The sequence below is a fragment of the Amphiprion ocellaris genome, chromosome 2, assembly GCF_022539595.1.
Source record: "Amphiprion ocellaris isolate individual 3 ecotype Okinawa chromosome 2, ASM2253959v1, whole genome shotgun sequence".
Taxonomy (NCBI): domain Eukaryota; kingdom Metazoa; phylum Chordata; class Actinopteri; family Pomacentridae; genus Amphiprion; species Amphiprion ocellaris.
The window spans coordinates 20,483,373-20,498,755 of record NC_072767.1 but is presented as its reverse complement, the minus strand read 5'-3'; the positions used below and the strand labels follow the sequence as shown (position 1 = coordinate 20,498,755).

The window sequence follows — 15,383 nt, the reverse complement described above, 5'->3', positions numbered from 1 at the left end:
ACCTTCAGCTTCAACTTCTCACATTTCCCAGTTCTGCACAAATGTGTGTTAAAGACATCCTCTAGTGAAAACGATCTTTTTCTAGCCTTGCTAACATGTCCATAGATGCTGGAAGACATATCATGAGAGAAATAAGCAGTAAATGCCACGGATGAGCATTTCTGCAGCGTACTGATGACAGCCTCAACGTTCTAAGATGTCCAGGGTTTCATGGGTAACAAACCCCAGGAACCAGTCCTCTCAACTTGCAGGGTTGGGTTTTTATTACCATTACTCTTCTTCAGAATTGGTTTCCAGTTTGAACATGCATGGCTGAATTACTCCAATATTACACCCTGCCATTGTGTAGCATAAAGTAATTCTACAGTGTTTGATGAGCTGTTGTGCTTCAGTCACAACGAGGGGATGGGGTGAAAGAGAGAGAGAGGTGGGGACTTCATAGACTGCATATTTTTAGTATTTTCCATTTATTTTTTACTGTCTTTCAAGGTCTGATAAACAGAGATTTGGTTTTAGGGTTTGAACAATGGCCAGAGATGGACCTTAAACTGTGGTCTGCCTCAGGATCTGCTTTTGGGCTCAGAATTGTTGTCTTATAACACAGGCAGCAACAAATAGAACAGTTAAAACATTACGTAAAGATCACTTCAGGTCCACTTTAGGCTCATTACTACTTAACTGGTCACTATTTTCCTGGTGCTTCTGCATCTTTCCACTGAACTTTACATGTGTTCAGCCTCCACTACAATCAAGGCTGCAAATATCTTTTCAGCTCTAGCTGCATCTCCTCTCATTTTTTTTCTTACAAAGCACTTACTCAGTTTTTTGTTTCCCAGGGGTAACTTTGATTTGTATTTAACGCATCTCACAAAGTCACTGTGGCGCGTTGCATTCAATTCTTCTCTTATCACACCTGAAACCCCGTCAGAGGCATGTCGTACTCTGTTACCGCTAAAGCTTATATTGAATTTGACATGAGCTGAACTTCCTGGAACCAAACAGATCTCTGCTGATTTGTGTTTAATCAAAAGACGTACTGTAAGGCACATCCACAAATAAGAATTCAATCACTCATTATGCTGAGGAAATTTAATTCAGTGGACTCAAATGAAATCCGACTGAATTAGACTGCATCAAATCGAATGGAGCAGCCCTCGCTCTGGTAGATCCTCCTCAGCATTTTACTGACAGTGTAGCGGCTGTATCGGCCCAAAGACACGGCTATTTAAAACAACATTAGCAGCATGGTGACATTTCCTCCTCGTCTGCCCCTGAGCTACAGCATGACTTCAGCTCAAGTCAACCTTGTTTCCTCCCCGTCACATCCCAGAGAGAGAGCACCACTGACGGGGGATGGAGTGGGTTTGACTCCATCCTGTCAGCAAGAGAGCAGGAGGAGAGAGCACACATACAGTATGTGCATTTGTGTGTTAGAGCGTGGAAAACCGGTGTTTGTGTGTGAATGTGCGCGCCGGTGTTGAACAAGGCCAGTCGTAGCTGACAGCATCTTTCAAGGGAAGAGAAGAGGAGGAGGAGGAGGACAGGAGCAGGAGGAGGAGGCGAGCTCTCTCTCGTTTCTTTTCTTTCTGCCGGAGAAAATGTCAGCATGCATCAGTCTGTTTGGCTACTGGCACAAAATCCAGCCACACACCCACACAGTAACACACACACAAACGCCAGGGAGGTAAGGAAGCCGCGAAGAAGGGAAGGCGAGAAGCATCGTGTAAGGAGAAGGATGGAGGGAGAAGAAAGGAGGAGGGAGCAGGAGGCCATCTGGTCCTCAGCGTTCACACTCACATTCACTAACTGGAGAAATGAGAGAGCTGCCTCTGAGGAGAGCTGTAGCCAGGAGTAAGTCTTGATATCTTTCTGAAGGTCTGATGTTTCTTTTACCGGCTGCTCACATTCAGGGCAATAATCCTGAAGGCGCCTCGGGGTACTAATGTAACCTAACAGTCCTCTCAGGCTCCGGTGGTTTCTGACTCTCTATCTCCTCTTTCTCCTTCCCCTTTTCTCGCCTCTTTCTCAGTCAAATCCTCCCTTTCCTTTCACTGAGTTTATGGCATCTTTCCTTCTCACATCCCCCCCATCTTTCTCTGCTAATTTATTCATAAACACGTTTTCTCTCAATGTCTTTTTATCCTCTTTGTTGCATTTCTGACTGTGTGAATGTTACTTTGTTGCCTTTCAAACTGTCATTTTCAGCCGGTACAAACTCTTTACCTGCACCTGATAATTCAAGCTCTGCAAAAGCTGTAATACAACCAGAGAGTGACAATAGAGCTCTCAGACGTATTTTTTTAAAAACTAGCCATAGTGTCGCTGAAATTTATAAATGAGTCATTTATACCGCCTTTGATGGGCCAATATAAGTGTTGGTCATTGTGCACGGAGAATTGAGTTACAGAATACAAATTCTGACATAACTGTAGCCCCCACCAGCTTAAGAGTATAATATAAAATATTTAAATAGAAATTTTGGCGGGCTGTGGGTACCTAATAATGATGATCAACTTGCATTCATATACATCTATAATGGAGGGTGTCCACATGACAACACTGCTGAACTTAGTGCCTATAGACTGATGAAGTTATCAACACTGTTAACAAGTGCTTTTATTTACTGTGGATTACTAGTTAAATAGACTTAATGGAAAGTCATATAAAAAGAAAAGTATATGCACAGTACTGCATGTGCTTGCAGGCAACAGTCAATATAATGGTTGATGTCTATAAAATAAAATACATTTTAAACAAGAAACAAACATTATTTTACATTTTGAGCCAGTACAATAGTATTTAAAAACCTGAATATTAACTAGTTTATGTACACAGTCAAACCTCTCAGTAGTCATTTCCACTTTGTATCTAAATACTGTTCCTGATGGGTAGCAGGATATATGGTAGTTCTACTAACTCAAAGTCCTGCTCTACAGCTGATTGGACCTCTCATTACTTCCTGTGAGGGCATTCTGCTGGTGTGCATCTGTTGGGATGTGTGTATGTATGAGTGTCATACTGAGTTGCAAGCTGTGAGTTTGGTTTATTTCAGGAAGCAGGAGACAGTGGAGGAGCCCAATCACTCCATAGAACTATAATTATCATGTCAGTGCCTCTCTGCTACCACAGCACTGTGTAGGAGGGACATCACAGCTACAAAGACTACTTCAGCCCAAGGCTGTTCATGCATGTGCACCATGTCAAACCCTGGTGCACCTCATCCCTGGATGTGGATGTAAAAGCCACTTGGCACTGGCTTCACAGCAACATGTTGATGTATCTGTGAGCATGTTTGCTTGTTTGTCTGGGAAGTCCAGTGTTTTGGCGATGCAGAGTGAAGTGTTCCAGAAGTGTGTCTGTGCCTTCCTTCTTTAATTTATGGGGTTTCCTTTGCTGAGTTTGCTTAAACTTTTTAGGAAGTGACAAGCTTTGAGTTTACATAATCTGCTTTCATGTATAATGCTTCATGAGACCTCGCTAACTGAAATAAACAAGCTATCATTAAGTAAACAATAAGACTTGGATTTGTAAAAAGAATCCACTCATAACAAATGGCATGTTTCAATGTGTTTAGGGAAAGTTTGCAGCAACTATGCATGTTCTATTTTAACTTTTGTCACTCCATTTGTGCATATGGTGTTAACACAAGCAAAGAAGCAAAAATAGTACGACGGTTATTCCTTTGAAGACAAATGCTAGTTAGGTCTGGAGTTTCATCACTAATTTATTTATTCAGTGCACTAACTCTGTTGTCCTTTCAGACCTTGCCATTCCTACTTTTCTGTGTTTCCTGCCAGCCATGTAACCTGACCTGCTCCTCCACTCACCTGATCCTACTTCTTATTTCACATATGGTCTTTGGGCTATAAGCCAGGCTTACATTTCAGGAGTTTCTGGCCAGTTTACCTCTGTTTCACCCCTTCATTTAATCGAATGTTAAATCTGAGATTTTGGTCTCAACCCAAATTATCTGGTAATGTGATGGGTTTGGATCCAGCTTCAAAACTCTAAATCTGCACACAGACTCTTCAGATCCACCCTGATAATATCCACCATCTCTGATATTTACCAGCTAAATATCAGACATGTCTGATAAATATCATGACATATGATGATCACACTAGTGCCGAGAGCGGCGGACGCCTGGCAGCTACAAATAGTAAAACTGACAGTTTAAATCTCACCTCTGGTTTTCGCTGAGGTACATTTTTTTGAGCCTAGCCTGTATTCTGGATTTTGTCTTTCCCTGTTCCCGATGTTTTGTTTGTCTGTTTGTCTATTTGATTTGTTGTATTATGTAATTGTCAGCCATCTCTTTCAACGAAATCTCAATTTCTGCTTTTAGTCCTTGGAGCACAGAGTTTTGATTTTACGTCCCTGCCTCCACCCTGATGTTAATTATGATGAATGGGTTTATGCTTCTTTAATAGTTTGTACTTCTTTCAAGACAGCATACATTGTTTTGGCCTTGCTGATGAGTTGGATTCTGCATGGGAGGCTTTATGTTTACATGCTATGGTATGCTATGTTGTTTAACTTATTGTGTCAGAACTAAATAGAGAAAGGAAAGAACACTCGGAGGCATAAACTAAAAAGCTGTTTAGCTTTACAGTTCCTAAAAAACTTTGCTGAGCTGCTAGTTCCAAATTAGGAACCAATAGTCGTCTAACTCAAACTTTACATAATCCCAACCCTTCACTGCCTGCTGCTTCTGAGGTGAGTCACTCAGAGAGAGCAGCTGCCTTGCTGTCTGCCAGCTTTATTTATTTTCTGGAGCTGCTTCTGCTGAATCTAAAATGTCTCAGCCACAAGCAAACCACACCAAATGTTCTGCTGTTGGCTGTGACAGTGAACACAATAGTCTTAATGCACTCCCAGCATCTGAGAAACTGAAGACCCAATGGATTACTTTTAATTTTTTTATAGGCAATGGCACCATAAGAATAGAAAAATCTTCATTGTTATATTAAAATTGAGGGTCCTTTACAGATGATGACATGCAGCGGAGATCGGCGGCTGGGAGCCGAGGCGAGGACAGAGGGGGGAAGCTCCGGGATAAATCCGGGCTCTCTCTGGAGAGTTCCAGGGTCCCGGCTAGTAGCCGGGCAGGACTGAGCAGGCGGAAGAAGTCCGGAGCCGGGGCAGACCTGGACAGAGTGGCTGGCGGGGACCCAGCAGGAACAATGAACCAGCGGCGGCTGGTGGGGCGAGCCAGGCTTTAACTGCCACTGATTGCTGATCGGACACAGCTGCGCTCCTTTAGCAGCTGTGTCCGATCGGCCTGGACTGTCATCTGGCCAGGAGCACAGCACAGAGAAGGGAGGGACCATGACAGCAATATTTCCAAGTTGCTGCTAAAATACTGATTTTATAATTGCAGCATGGTCTCAAATATTCAACATACATTTGAGTTAAAACAACGGCTGGGCAGTAAATTCTGTGATATTTTCATGTATGATTGTTTAGACAGAAAACAACAGACAAGAATGTGTGTGAGAGAACAGGATTTTCTGTGTCAGCTGCCATGTAGTCAACTGTTTTGCTCACAAACACAGAGTGAGTCTTCTTCCTGAAGGGGGCGTGGACAGCAGCAGCTCAGCTACATTTAAGCTGCAGACACTGAAACAGCCCATTTAGAACAATGGTGAAATGGTCTCCACTATTATGAGCTGAAAAACTGAAGGACACATTTTTGATACATGTAAGACTTTAATTTGCTGAAACGGGCGCAATATGGGACCTTTAAAAATGTGAAAAAGGCTACTGGGAAAAATCAATGACACGTCTACACTAGAAATGATTTTATGATTCACTGGAAAATGAATAATTGATGCTTCCAGCGTCTTGAGTGTGATATTTTTCATGTTTTTCTTTGTCCTACAGTCCTGGTCATCACTTCAGTTTTATGAATACTTTATGAGTACTCAAGCTTAGATGGCCATTGTGCTGAGAAGCGTGGAGCCATGTATACAATACACCAAGAAAGAGACGAGCATCATCTGGCTTTCAGACTGGGGGCTCAGTACCTTAAAGTCTTAAGCGCAATTAGCCATAACAACCGAGGTCACGTGGGGAGGAGAGTTCAGCATACAAACACTGACTGGCTTTTCCAACATAGAAACATTTCTGTGTAGGTCAGGATTCAAATGGATCTCTCTCCTGTGTGTCATAATCACGCTGGTCTTTTATTACATTACACTCTCTCAGTTTTTGACTGGCCTACACTTGGATTAGTTGGCTAGTGAAGTGTTGTGACTGCTAATTTGCTAATCATTGCTAATGTTAGTCCTCTGACATATTAACAGAGGTTAACATTCAATCCAGTGTACTGGTGTGTTCAGCATCTACAGTATGGTCTGTTCTACAATACAGGCCAAAAGATTGGAAGCAACTAAAAGTTTCTGTTCACAATGTCTTTCTTAAAAAGATAAAAATAATAATAAAAAAAACAGTATGAATTCTGAGATGTATGTACTGCATGATCAGACTTTGCTTTCATTGATATGCACCATTTTCCTCAGTTTAGCTTGAGATATGCAATGATGTTACCAGGCAATTGCTGAATAAATGTTCAAAAGAAAAGAAGGGCTTAGTTTTAGAGTTGAGATGATTTAAAGAGTCACAACTTCACTGCAAAAGTAAAAAACAAATCACAGTTTGCATTATTCACTTTAGCTCTTTGTCTTTTGAGAGTTTGCATACAAAAATCTCAATAAATCTCAACGGTGTCTCTAGAACTACAACAGGAATGGCAAGAAAGAAACAGCTGAGTAAAGAAACGAGAGTACAGACACAAATACCTAAAAATTATAGTAAAAATGTATTCTGATGAGTAATTCTTTATATAATAATCATGTTTATTTTGCTGCAAAATATGCCCATGAGACTATGATCTTTATTTGTACAAATCTGTGGCTGTGATGTGACGCTGTTCTTGTGTTTTCTGTGGTATATACTCACCATACCCTGGGCAGCAATGAGTGCAGCCAAGGTGCTTCTCCCTGAGGTGCCGGGGGTACAGAGTGACAGACGGACCTCCTGTCCTCCCACCAGCGTTCGGTCCATCTCTATCAGCACGGCCTCCGCCTGCTCTGCGCTCTCATACTCCACCACACCAAAGCCTCGCACTGGGCTGCCCTCATCCTGAGCAAGCTGCAAGACAGAAAAAAAAATGACAGCTGACTTTTCAATTAACCTTACAAATTACAGTAACCTCTCACAAAAAACCATACACTGATATTTAACGCTATCAACAGGATTTTGATGTCCTTCGCTTTTTAGACTGCCAAGAGAGTCTTCAAATGTAAGAAATAGGTTCTTTGTGAAATAAAAAAGGCTGTTCTGTTAGACAACTAGTGTTTCTGAGTTTTTACATTTGGGTCTTTATTATGCACTCAAGCACATTGTTGGCACTCAACATATTGTTCTCATTTTCTGCTTCAGGAGAACCAAAAAAAAATACCTTTGCCAGTTTAATACAACCACTAAAATTATTTATGTTTCTGCATCAGTTCTGCCTCCAATAACATTTTAATTAAACCTCCACTATTTCACTGCTTCATTTTCTCTGCAATTTCAATTTTCTATTTGTTACTGGGGCACAGAATAGTACTCTTCTTGTGTTTTGAGCCTAATCCAGGTTTTACTCAGGTTACATTGATTTAATTATCAGCTTTATATACACAAGTTAAGGCCTTTCACTTGTTCAAGTGTCATTCAAGTGTTGTTCTCGTCAGTTCACATCAGATGTTCATCACTATTTAACAGGCTTCCCCAAAAATACTGTACAGTTTAAGATTCTAGGCACCTCACATCAGCCATACCAACAAAATACAGCATCTTTGGATCATTTTGACAGCAGTGTCACTGAGATGTTAGTACTGTCTTCTCACAGCTAGGGTTTGGATTTTCGTTTCCTAGAATACATTAAACGTCTTCAGCAATAACCCACCAGCACCCTGAATCCCGAGCTGATAAGCAAGTACAGATAATAGATGAATGACGCATTAAATCAACGATGCCATCAGTTCTATCTGTTGTTGACAGCAGCGAGGAAACAAGAACAATGACCCAGTGGAAATCACAACATGAACTTATGGAGCAGCTGTTCAAATGAGTCTTTCTGCCTCATCTATGATGGAGTTTTTTTCCTTATATGATTACTGAATCTTTGCAAAGCTTTAAAATCTTGACAAAAGACCTAACTTCTAACACTAAAAGCTCGTGTCAACTATCCATTTCTCCTTTTAGACTTCAACAACTACTGCAAGAATTAAAAAAAAAAAATCAAAACACCACTAACAGAAGCATTATCACCAAGAGCTGTTTTAAAGGAGTGAAGGTCTTTCAGAGTGGATTTTGTCCTTGGTATGCAAAAGGAAATGTACTCACTTCTAATTATCCAATATCAGCAGCTTGCTGCTTAATAGAAGCTTTCTTTTTCTCACCAAATTCCTGGAAATACTTTCATTTATTCTATCTTTTAATAAATCCCCACTGCAAGCAAACGAGGTCAGACTCCCTTTTGTTTCTGCAACAAGTTCTTGGCACCATCTAGTAATAGCAATATCATGTATCGAGAAAGCTGACGTGTTGGATGTTTTAGATGTTTGGATTAGACAGACATAATACAAATTTCTCCAGAGCAGACTTTCTATACGGGCCAAGTTACCATGGTGATGTCCTCTGCTTATAAGCGAGTCACTGGCATGAGACTGCAAAGCCAGCAACAAGTTAGCCAATTTCTCATTAACTTAATGTTTTATGAGGCGTTTAAATGAACAAATATGTACATCAAATGTAACTTTGGAGAAGAACCTTTAAACTCAAGCTTGTGTGCGTATTTTTTGTGCAGGCCTGACAGACAGTAAGCTGTAGAGGAGGTAAAAGCGCTCGTCTCAGCTCCTTTTGTCAAAAAGAACAGATAAAAAATGACATGATGTGAAAGATACATCCTCTTTCTCTTCCTGCACTGCTGCAGGGACTCGCACAAACACACACCCCACAAGGTACTGTTTGTATGTAAAAAAAAAAACAAAAACAAAAAACAACCAAACTACTGACTGCTCTAAACCAAACAACAAAATCCTGCTATCAACTTCACGGACATATCTCTAGTCTGATCTGTTTCCAACATATAAAGTTGACGGAACAATGTTATCGCATCTTTATGGTCACTGGTCAATAATCAGACCTTTCAAGGCCAGTATACTGCTGACTGGTAGCACTACTTTCAAAGAAGATTGAGTTCTCTGTCAAGAAGGTTCAGTCATTTCCACCGTCTGAGGAGGAGCTAAATAATGTAGGAAGGCTAATATTGGATAATGACAACGGCTAATGGCTTGTGGTTAAACCATATCGCTTGACCTATTGTTAGCAGCTGGACGGGTGATGTCCAGCAGCCACAACATTAGAACCACAGACAGGTGAAGAGAATAACAATGTTCATCTTAATACATTCACCTGTGTTAAAGGGTGATACATTAGGCTGCAAGTGAACAGACAGTTCTTGAAGTTGATGTGTTGGAGGCAAGAAAAATGGCCAAGTGTAAGGATCTGAGTGACTTTTACAAGACCTACGAAGGAAAGTCAGTAGATGCAGTGTGACACTGGGAAACCTAGAGTCTTGCGTTTCTGTAGATGTTACTATAACACATACCTAAACATTGTTGTACATCAAACTTCTTGTTCTCTGATGGTAGTGGGCTCTGTCAACAGTAGACTGCTTTCTACCACACTGCAAACATCATTTAGTAAAGGTTTGTAGAACATGACAAAGGGATCAAGGTACTGATATGGCCTCCAAACCCCTCAGATCTCGATTCAATCAAGCCTCTGAGGAAAGTGATGGAAATGCATGGAAAAGTCCAATCAATGGAGGCCCTATTAATGCTAATATCTTGGTGCCTGATACCACAGGACACCTTCAGAGTCCATGCCCTGACTGGTCAGAGCTGTTTTGGTGCCAGGAGGAGAACCTTATTGTGGCGGACTGGTGTATGTTTCTGGGCACTTCTTTTTTTTTTTGCAGTCATTTTGCACACAAGATCTAATAAGTGGCTGTGAGTCGTGACTGTTTTCAAAATGTCTGCAATCAAAAAAGCCCATTTTGCAGAGACCAACTGTGATGTGGAAGTCCCAGACCCAGTGAAATAGTGAATACACAGCAGGCAGTATAATAGACAAACATGCAGTCTTTTCTGTCACAATGTAGTACTTATGGTGCTGTTAGCTGGAAAATTAGCATAATTTTTAAGTCTGTTCAACAAACTACAGCAACCTATCTGCAAAACGATTACTTAGCCATCCGACAATAGATGAAAATTTATCATCAAAAATTAACTCTCAAGTCTCAAGCAAAAAAGTCTGACTTTTTCCAGTTTCTGCCTCCTAAATGGGAGTTGATGCTTTTCTGCATCGTACATTGTTGTAAATTGAATGTGTTTCAGTTTTTGATTGTAAGTTAGACCAAACCGGGCAGATGGCACCTTGCACATTTTATTAACTAACCCATTAGTTGCCTAATTGAAGAAATAACAGGCACATTATTCAGAACATGACTGCCAGTTCCAGCTCTAATTCATGGTGGCAAAGAGAGCTCTTGAGAAACTTGAGAAAACATATTTAAATAGATAAAATGCAAGAACATGGAAAAAACATCTTCACTAATTTGATGACACAGATGCAGCTTTTCGACAGAAAACACTGCAGTGTGCTGATTTATGAATCATGTCATTAGAAGGCACAACCAGAACCTACATGTCAGGTTCTTTACCAGCACTACTGACGGAGAGCTGACTTTAGTAACTTCATGAGTCACCCAGCCATGTGCTTCACTTTTTAGTGTAACCCTGGAAACATTTTAGTTAGACACTTTGCTACTTGCAGCATTTCTGCATTTACTTGTGTGTTCTGTATTTGAAATGGGTTATTTTTAACCCACACTGACAAATTGGTGAAGATATTTTCTTGATTTGTAAGTGTTTCTTAAGTTACTCTGAGCCCTTATGGCCACCATACTAATCCATCAGTAAATAGCTGCACTCATATTAAAAACATATAGTATTCAAGTCCCTGTCTGGTCATTAATTAAACCCCTAAAAACTCAACTCTGTCTAAACTTTTTTATTTAGCCTTTTTTTTCTATGAAAATCATTCTTTCCTGCTTTAAATTGGTGCAGACGTAACTTTACAGCCTTGTTTCCTTTACAATGTGTGGATGTACACTAGCGTTCAAAAATTTGGGGTCACCTAGACAATTTCATGTTTTCCATGAAAACGCACACTTTAAGTCATGTGCTAGCATATTTACACAAGGGTTTTCTAATCAATCGTCAACATGATTAGTTGACATAATGTAGCATTAGAACACAGGAGTGATGGTTGCTGGAAATGTTCCTCTGTACCTCTATGGAGATATTCCATTAAAAACCAGCCGTTTCCATCTAGAACAGTCATTTATCACATTATCAATGTCTCGACTGGATTTCTGACTCATTTAGTGTTATCTTCACAGAAAATAACAGCTTTTCTTTCAAAAATAAGGACATTTCTAAGTGACCCCAAACTTTTGAACTGCAGTGTATGAAGTCACTATCTCTATCTCCAACATCCCTTCACTACTCACTGCAGTTTGTGCACACCTGCTTATCAATGACTTTACTCAAACTCTGTAAAACTACTCAACACTACACAATGACATGCTGTAATATTGGAGTAATTCATCCATACATGTTCAAGCTGGAAACCGATTCTGGAAAGAATAATGATCCAGAAAGCCCCGTTCCGAAAGTCGACAGAATGGGTTCCTTTGGTTTGTTATGTATGCAACACAGAACTCTGTGTTTTTAACACTGTCATTGGTACACTGCAGTTTTAAGGTGGAAATGCTCGACTGTGACACTTACTGCTTATTTTTCTCATGATGTATCTACCAGCATTTTTAAAAAAAACACCATATGGACATGTTAACAGGGTAAAAAAATAGATTTTCATGACAGGGGGCCTTTAAAGCTTCTAAGGCGCCCACATAGAGCAAAACATAGATTATGTAACATTCCACACACATAGCACAGCCATTTATATACTCAATTAAAGCTTTAGTAATATTCTCTGTTTCTGCCAACAAGAAGCATCATGCTGTCTTTATGTTATATCATAACATAAAGGCCTCTTTAGAAGTCAATTCCCCACTGTATTTCATATGAAAGCTGCATCAATATTCTAAGACAACAACTAATAGTACTTTTCAAAATAGCTTCTTTGAGCTTTCTAACCAATGCGGCAATGTTAAAAGATAATTATTCATCATTAAAGAAAATTAAAAAATGTTGACAATTCACTGCCACTAAATGTTTTGTCATTTGTGCTTCAATGATTAACCAGTTATCAGAATCATTTGCATTGAATTTATTTGCGACCGGTTTAAGCAGTAAACTGTTATAGACAGCCGAGTATGTAAATATATTAATAGCATTTGCAACAAGCTCCAAGTTTAATGGGGCAGAGGGTGATAAAAACTCTGAAAATTACCATATAATCTCATGTATATGTGAAAAAAATCATTGATACATCTGAACAGATTAGAAAATCAGCCAGAAATAAATGCATTTCTACTTTCTTACCCTGAACACTGACGCTTGTTAGCATTAGCGCTCAATCAAGTGGCCCTCCACTTCCTCCCTGCTCTCATTTTTCTGCTGTTCCCTCCGGTCTGAATAGTGGATGGATGGATGGATGGATGGATGGATGGATGGATGGAGGGAACAAAACAGGAAAATGCATGTATGTGTGGAGGAGTAGGTCGATAGGCTATTATCATCAGCATATATTAAGCAAACTGTATGGAAATGACCTGAACCACTCTACCACTTGAGAGATGGATGGATGAATGGATGGATAGATGGATGGATGGAGGAGGGGGAGAGAGTGGGAGTGAGGAGGGGATGGATAGAAAATGAGAGAGGAGGAAAGAGGAGCGAGGGAGGAAAACATCAGTGATTGATTAAGTGACTGACGAGTGGCGAGCGAGGGAGTGAAGCTGACAGAGGATATGAACCCAGAAAAGGCTGAAAGGAAAACAAATAAAATCTTGCTAACCATCATTTTTGTGTGCACACAACAAAAGGGGTTGGAGTGGAAGTGGGCAAACTTAAAACACGCATTATATATCAAAATGGATTCAAATTGGATCCTCTGTAAATGGTATTCAGGCCATCATCAACTTGTGTGTGTGAACATATGTGAGTAATGATGCAAAGACTGAGTGAGCTTCTCTCTAGTCATTTTTTTTCCTGCAACTGCACTCACTCTATATAAAACATTCAATCATTATTCAGATCTGCACAGGCAATTATGTAAATTTAAAGTAGGCCTGTGTGTACTGTATCTGAACCTTGTAAATGCCAGCTGCCATTTAGCTCTCTCTCTATGTATTTCTCTCTTCTCTTCATAAACACAAATAAATGCTTTTAGGACTTCTACTTGCTCTTTTAAGCAGACTGAACATGTCAAATGCTAAGATCACGATTTGAGGATTGCAATGTATTTCTGGTGAAAACAGCAGCGGCGTTCACGTCAAGAGTGCCGCACAGAAAAAGCAAAAACCAGCCACCAAAGATGCCTGTAAAACTACAGGGAAAGGCATTTCTTGATTTTCATTCAACATTATGTTTGAAATGTTAATGATTGGATATAAATATTTGAGGTTACACTGAGAGCACTTTAATGTTGCAGTCATCTTTTATTTTTTTTTACTGTCATGATTGGCTCTACTTTGTCCTCAAGGTGCGATTCAGGCAAATTAAACAGTGATTAACTGTGCAAATTTGGCACTTCATCCTTTATCCCCTAAATTATTCTTGATGCAAATCAAAAACAGAAGGATTTCCTCTAGTGCGATACGCAATTACCCTGCTTTGGTTAATTAACAGCACAGGCTTTTCAGGCTCTGGCCAACATGTAGTTATGATGGAATAACATATTAAACTATCTCAAGTCCAGGGATAATATTACATGTGAATCAAAGCAGGTATTTTTGTCTCAAGTGAGCAGAATGATACAAGTATGTCAACCTGTGACACTTTGTTTTTGCTATTCTCTAGAGTGGTGAAATTAGACTTTTACTAGTCACATTGCTGAATGACAGCTTCATATACTGTACATGGGAGAAACAGAAAGAGACCACATACAACTAACGTGACAAAAGGAATGGGTTATACTATGAGATAAGCAAGCCTGTAATCCAATAAAGCCAAAGTAGCTACAGCAATTTGTTGCATTATACATTATATAATGACTTGTACTTAAACATTACTTATCATTCCTGCTTTTGACAACATAATCAAACATCTCAGCTAAATGAGTCAAGTCAAAGTGCAGCGGGAGTCGAGGTACCTTGAATTTTAGCATAATTAACAGCAGTTGACATCTCTCTTTTTTTTTTAGCTTGAACAGTACGACAGCCTGCCATAGAAACTAATTTCACAAGATATGAAGCCCTATATGCAAAGTGGCACTTAGTGCATGACAAACTGGAAGTAAGTTGTCCTGGTGCTGCAGTTTGAGATCAGCAAGGTTTTCTATTAACCCTATGAGGCCCAGGTAATTTTCAAGGTAAGCTTTACTTTTAAACTCCCAACTTAGTCATTATAAGGGCCAGCTATACATGCTATATGTTTTTGTTAATTTTTTTTTTAGAACAGCACAGGCTGTCCAGATCCTCCATCATTTGACATGATAATACTTTTAGATCGTTTATATTGTCCCCAATAGCAAGTGGGGAAAAAAAACTTCCCAAAATTGTTATGCTTTTACACGTATCTCATCATACAAACCTGGCAGCTGAGATATGTTTGCATAACTATTTAGAGGACATTGTCTGAAATTGGGTGATATCAAAACCATGATGGTGAGATACTCTATGACTTTGACTTGAAATTGGGAAAAAAAAAATTTGTGACTTACAGAAATAAAAGTCATTATTTTTTTCACTTAAGTGTTCACATGCAGTAGCCTACTTGCAGCGGTGGCAAAACAGACAAATGTGTGTTGGTTTTTGTGATATATTAACATGATGACTGAATATATATTAACATATCCATGCAATGATTGCATTGATATTAACATATTTATGCAATGATGACTTCGTGAGTAATTCAAACAAGCGTTGTGGGAGTGCTGATGAACGCAGAGCTGTTTGCAGGTTGAAACTATTATTCAATTTGATGCAAATTCAAAATTATTTTTCTCAGCAACACTTCATTGCACTGACAAGCGACCAGCAGTGAAGTCATACAGTTTCATGTGATATGCGCTACATATCACTGCAATAAATAATAGGAGAGCAATTCAAGAAGAAATTATGTAAATTTGAATGCAAAGTG

General features: G+C 39.6%; 1 protein-coding gene across 4 annotated transcripts in view; it reads right to left on the bottom strand.

Moving 5' to 3' along the window:
- The window catches only part of raver2 (ribonucleoprotein, PTB-binding 2), a 121,859-nt gene that overhangs the window by 42,799 nt on the left and 63,677 nt on the right, over positions 1 to 15,383 (bottom strand). For all 4 annotated transcript variants that reach the window (XM_055005295.1, XM_035957615.2, XM_023291086.3 and 1 more), the window contains exon 5: positions 6,961 to 7,152. In XM_055005295.1, coding sequence (XP_054861270.1) covers positions 6,961 to 7,152 — 192 coding nt within the window. The remainder of the gene's footprint in view (positions 1 to 6,960; positions 7,153 to 15,383) is intronic.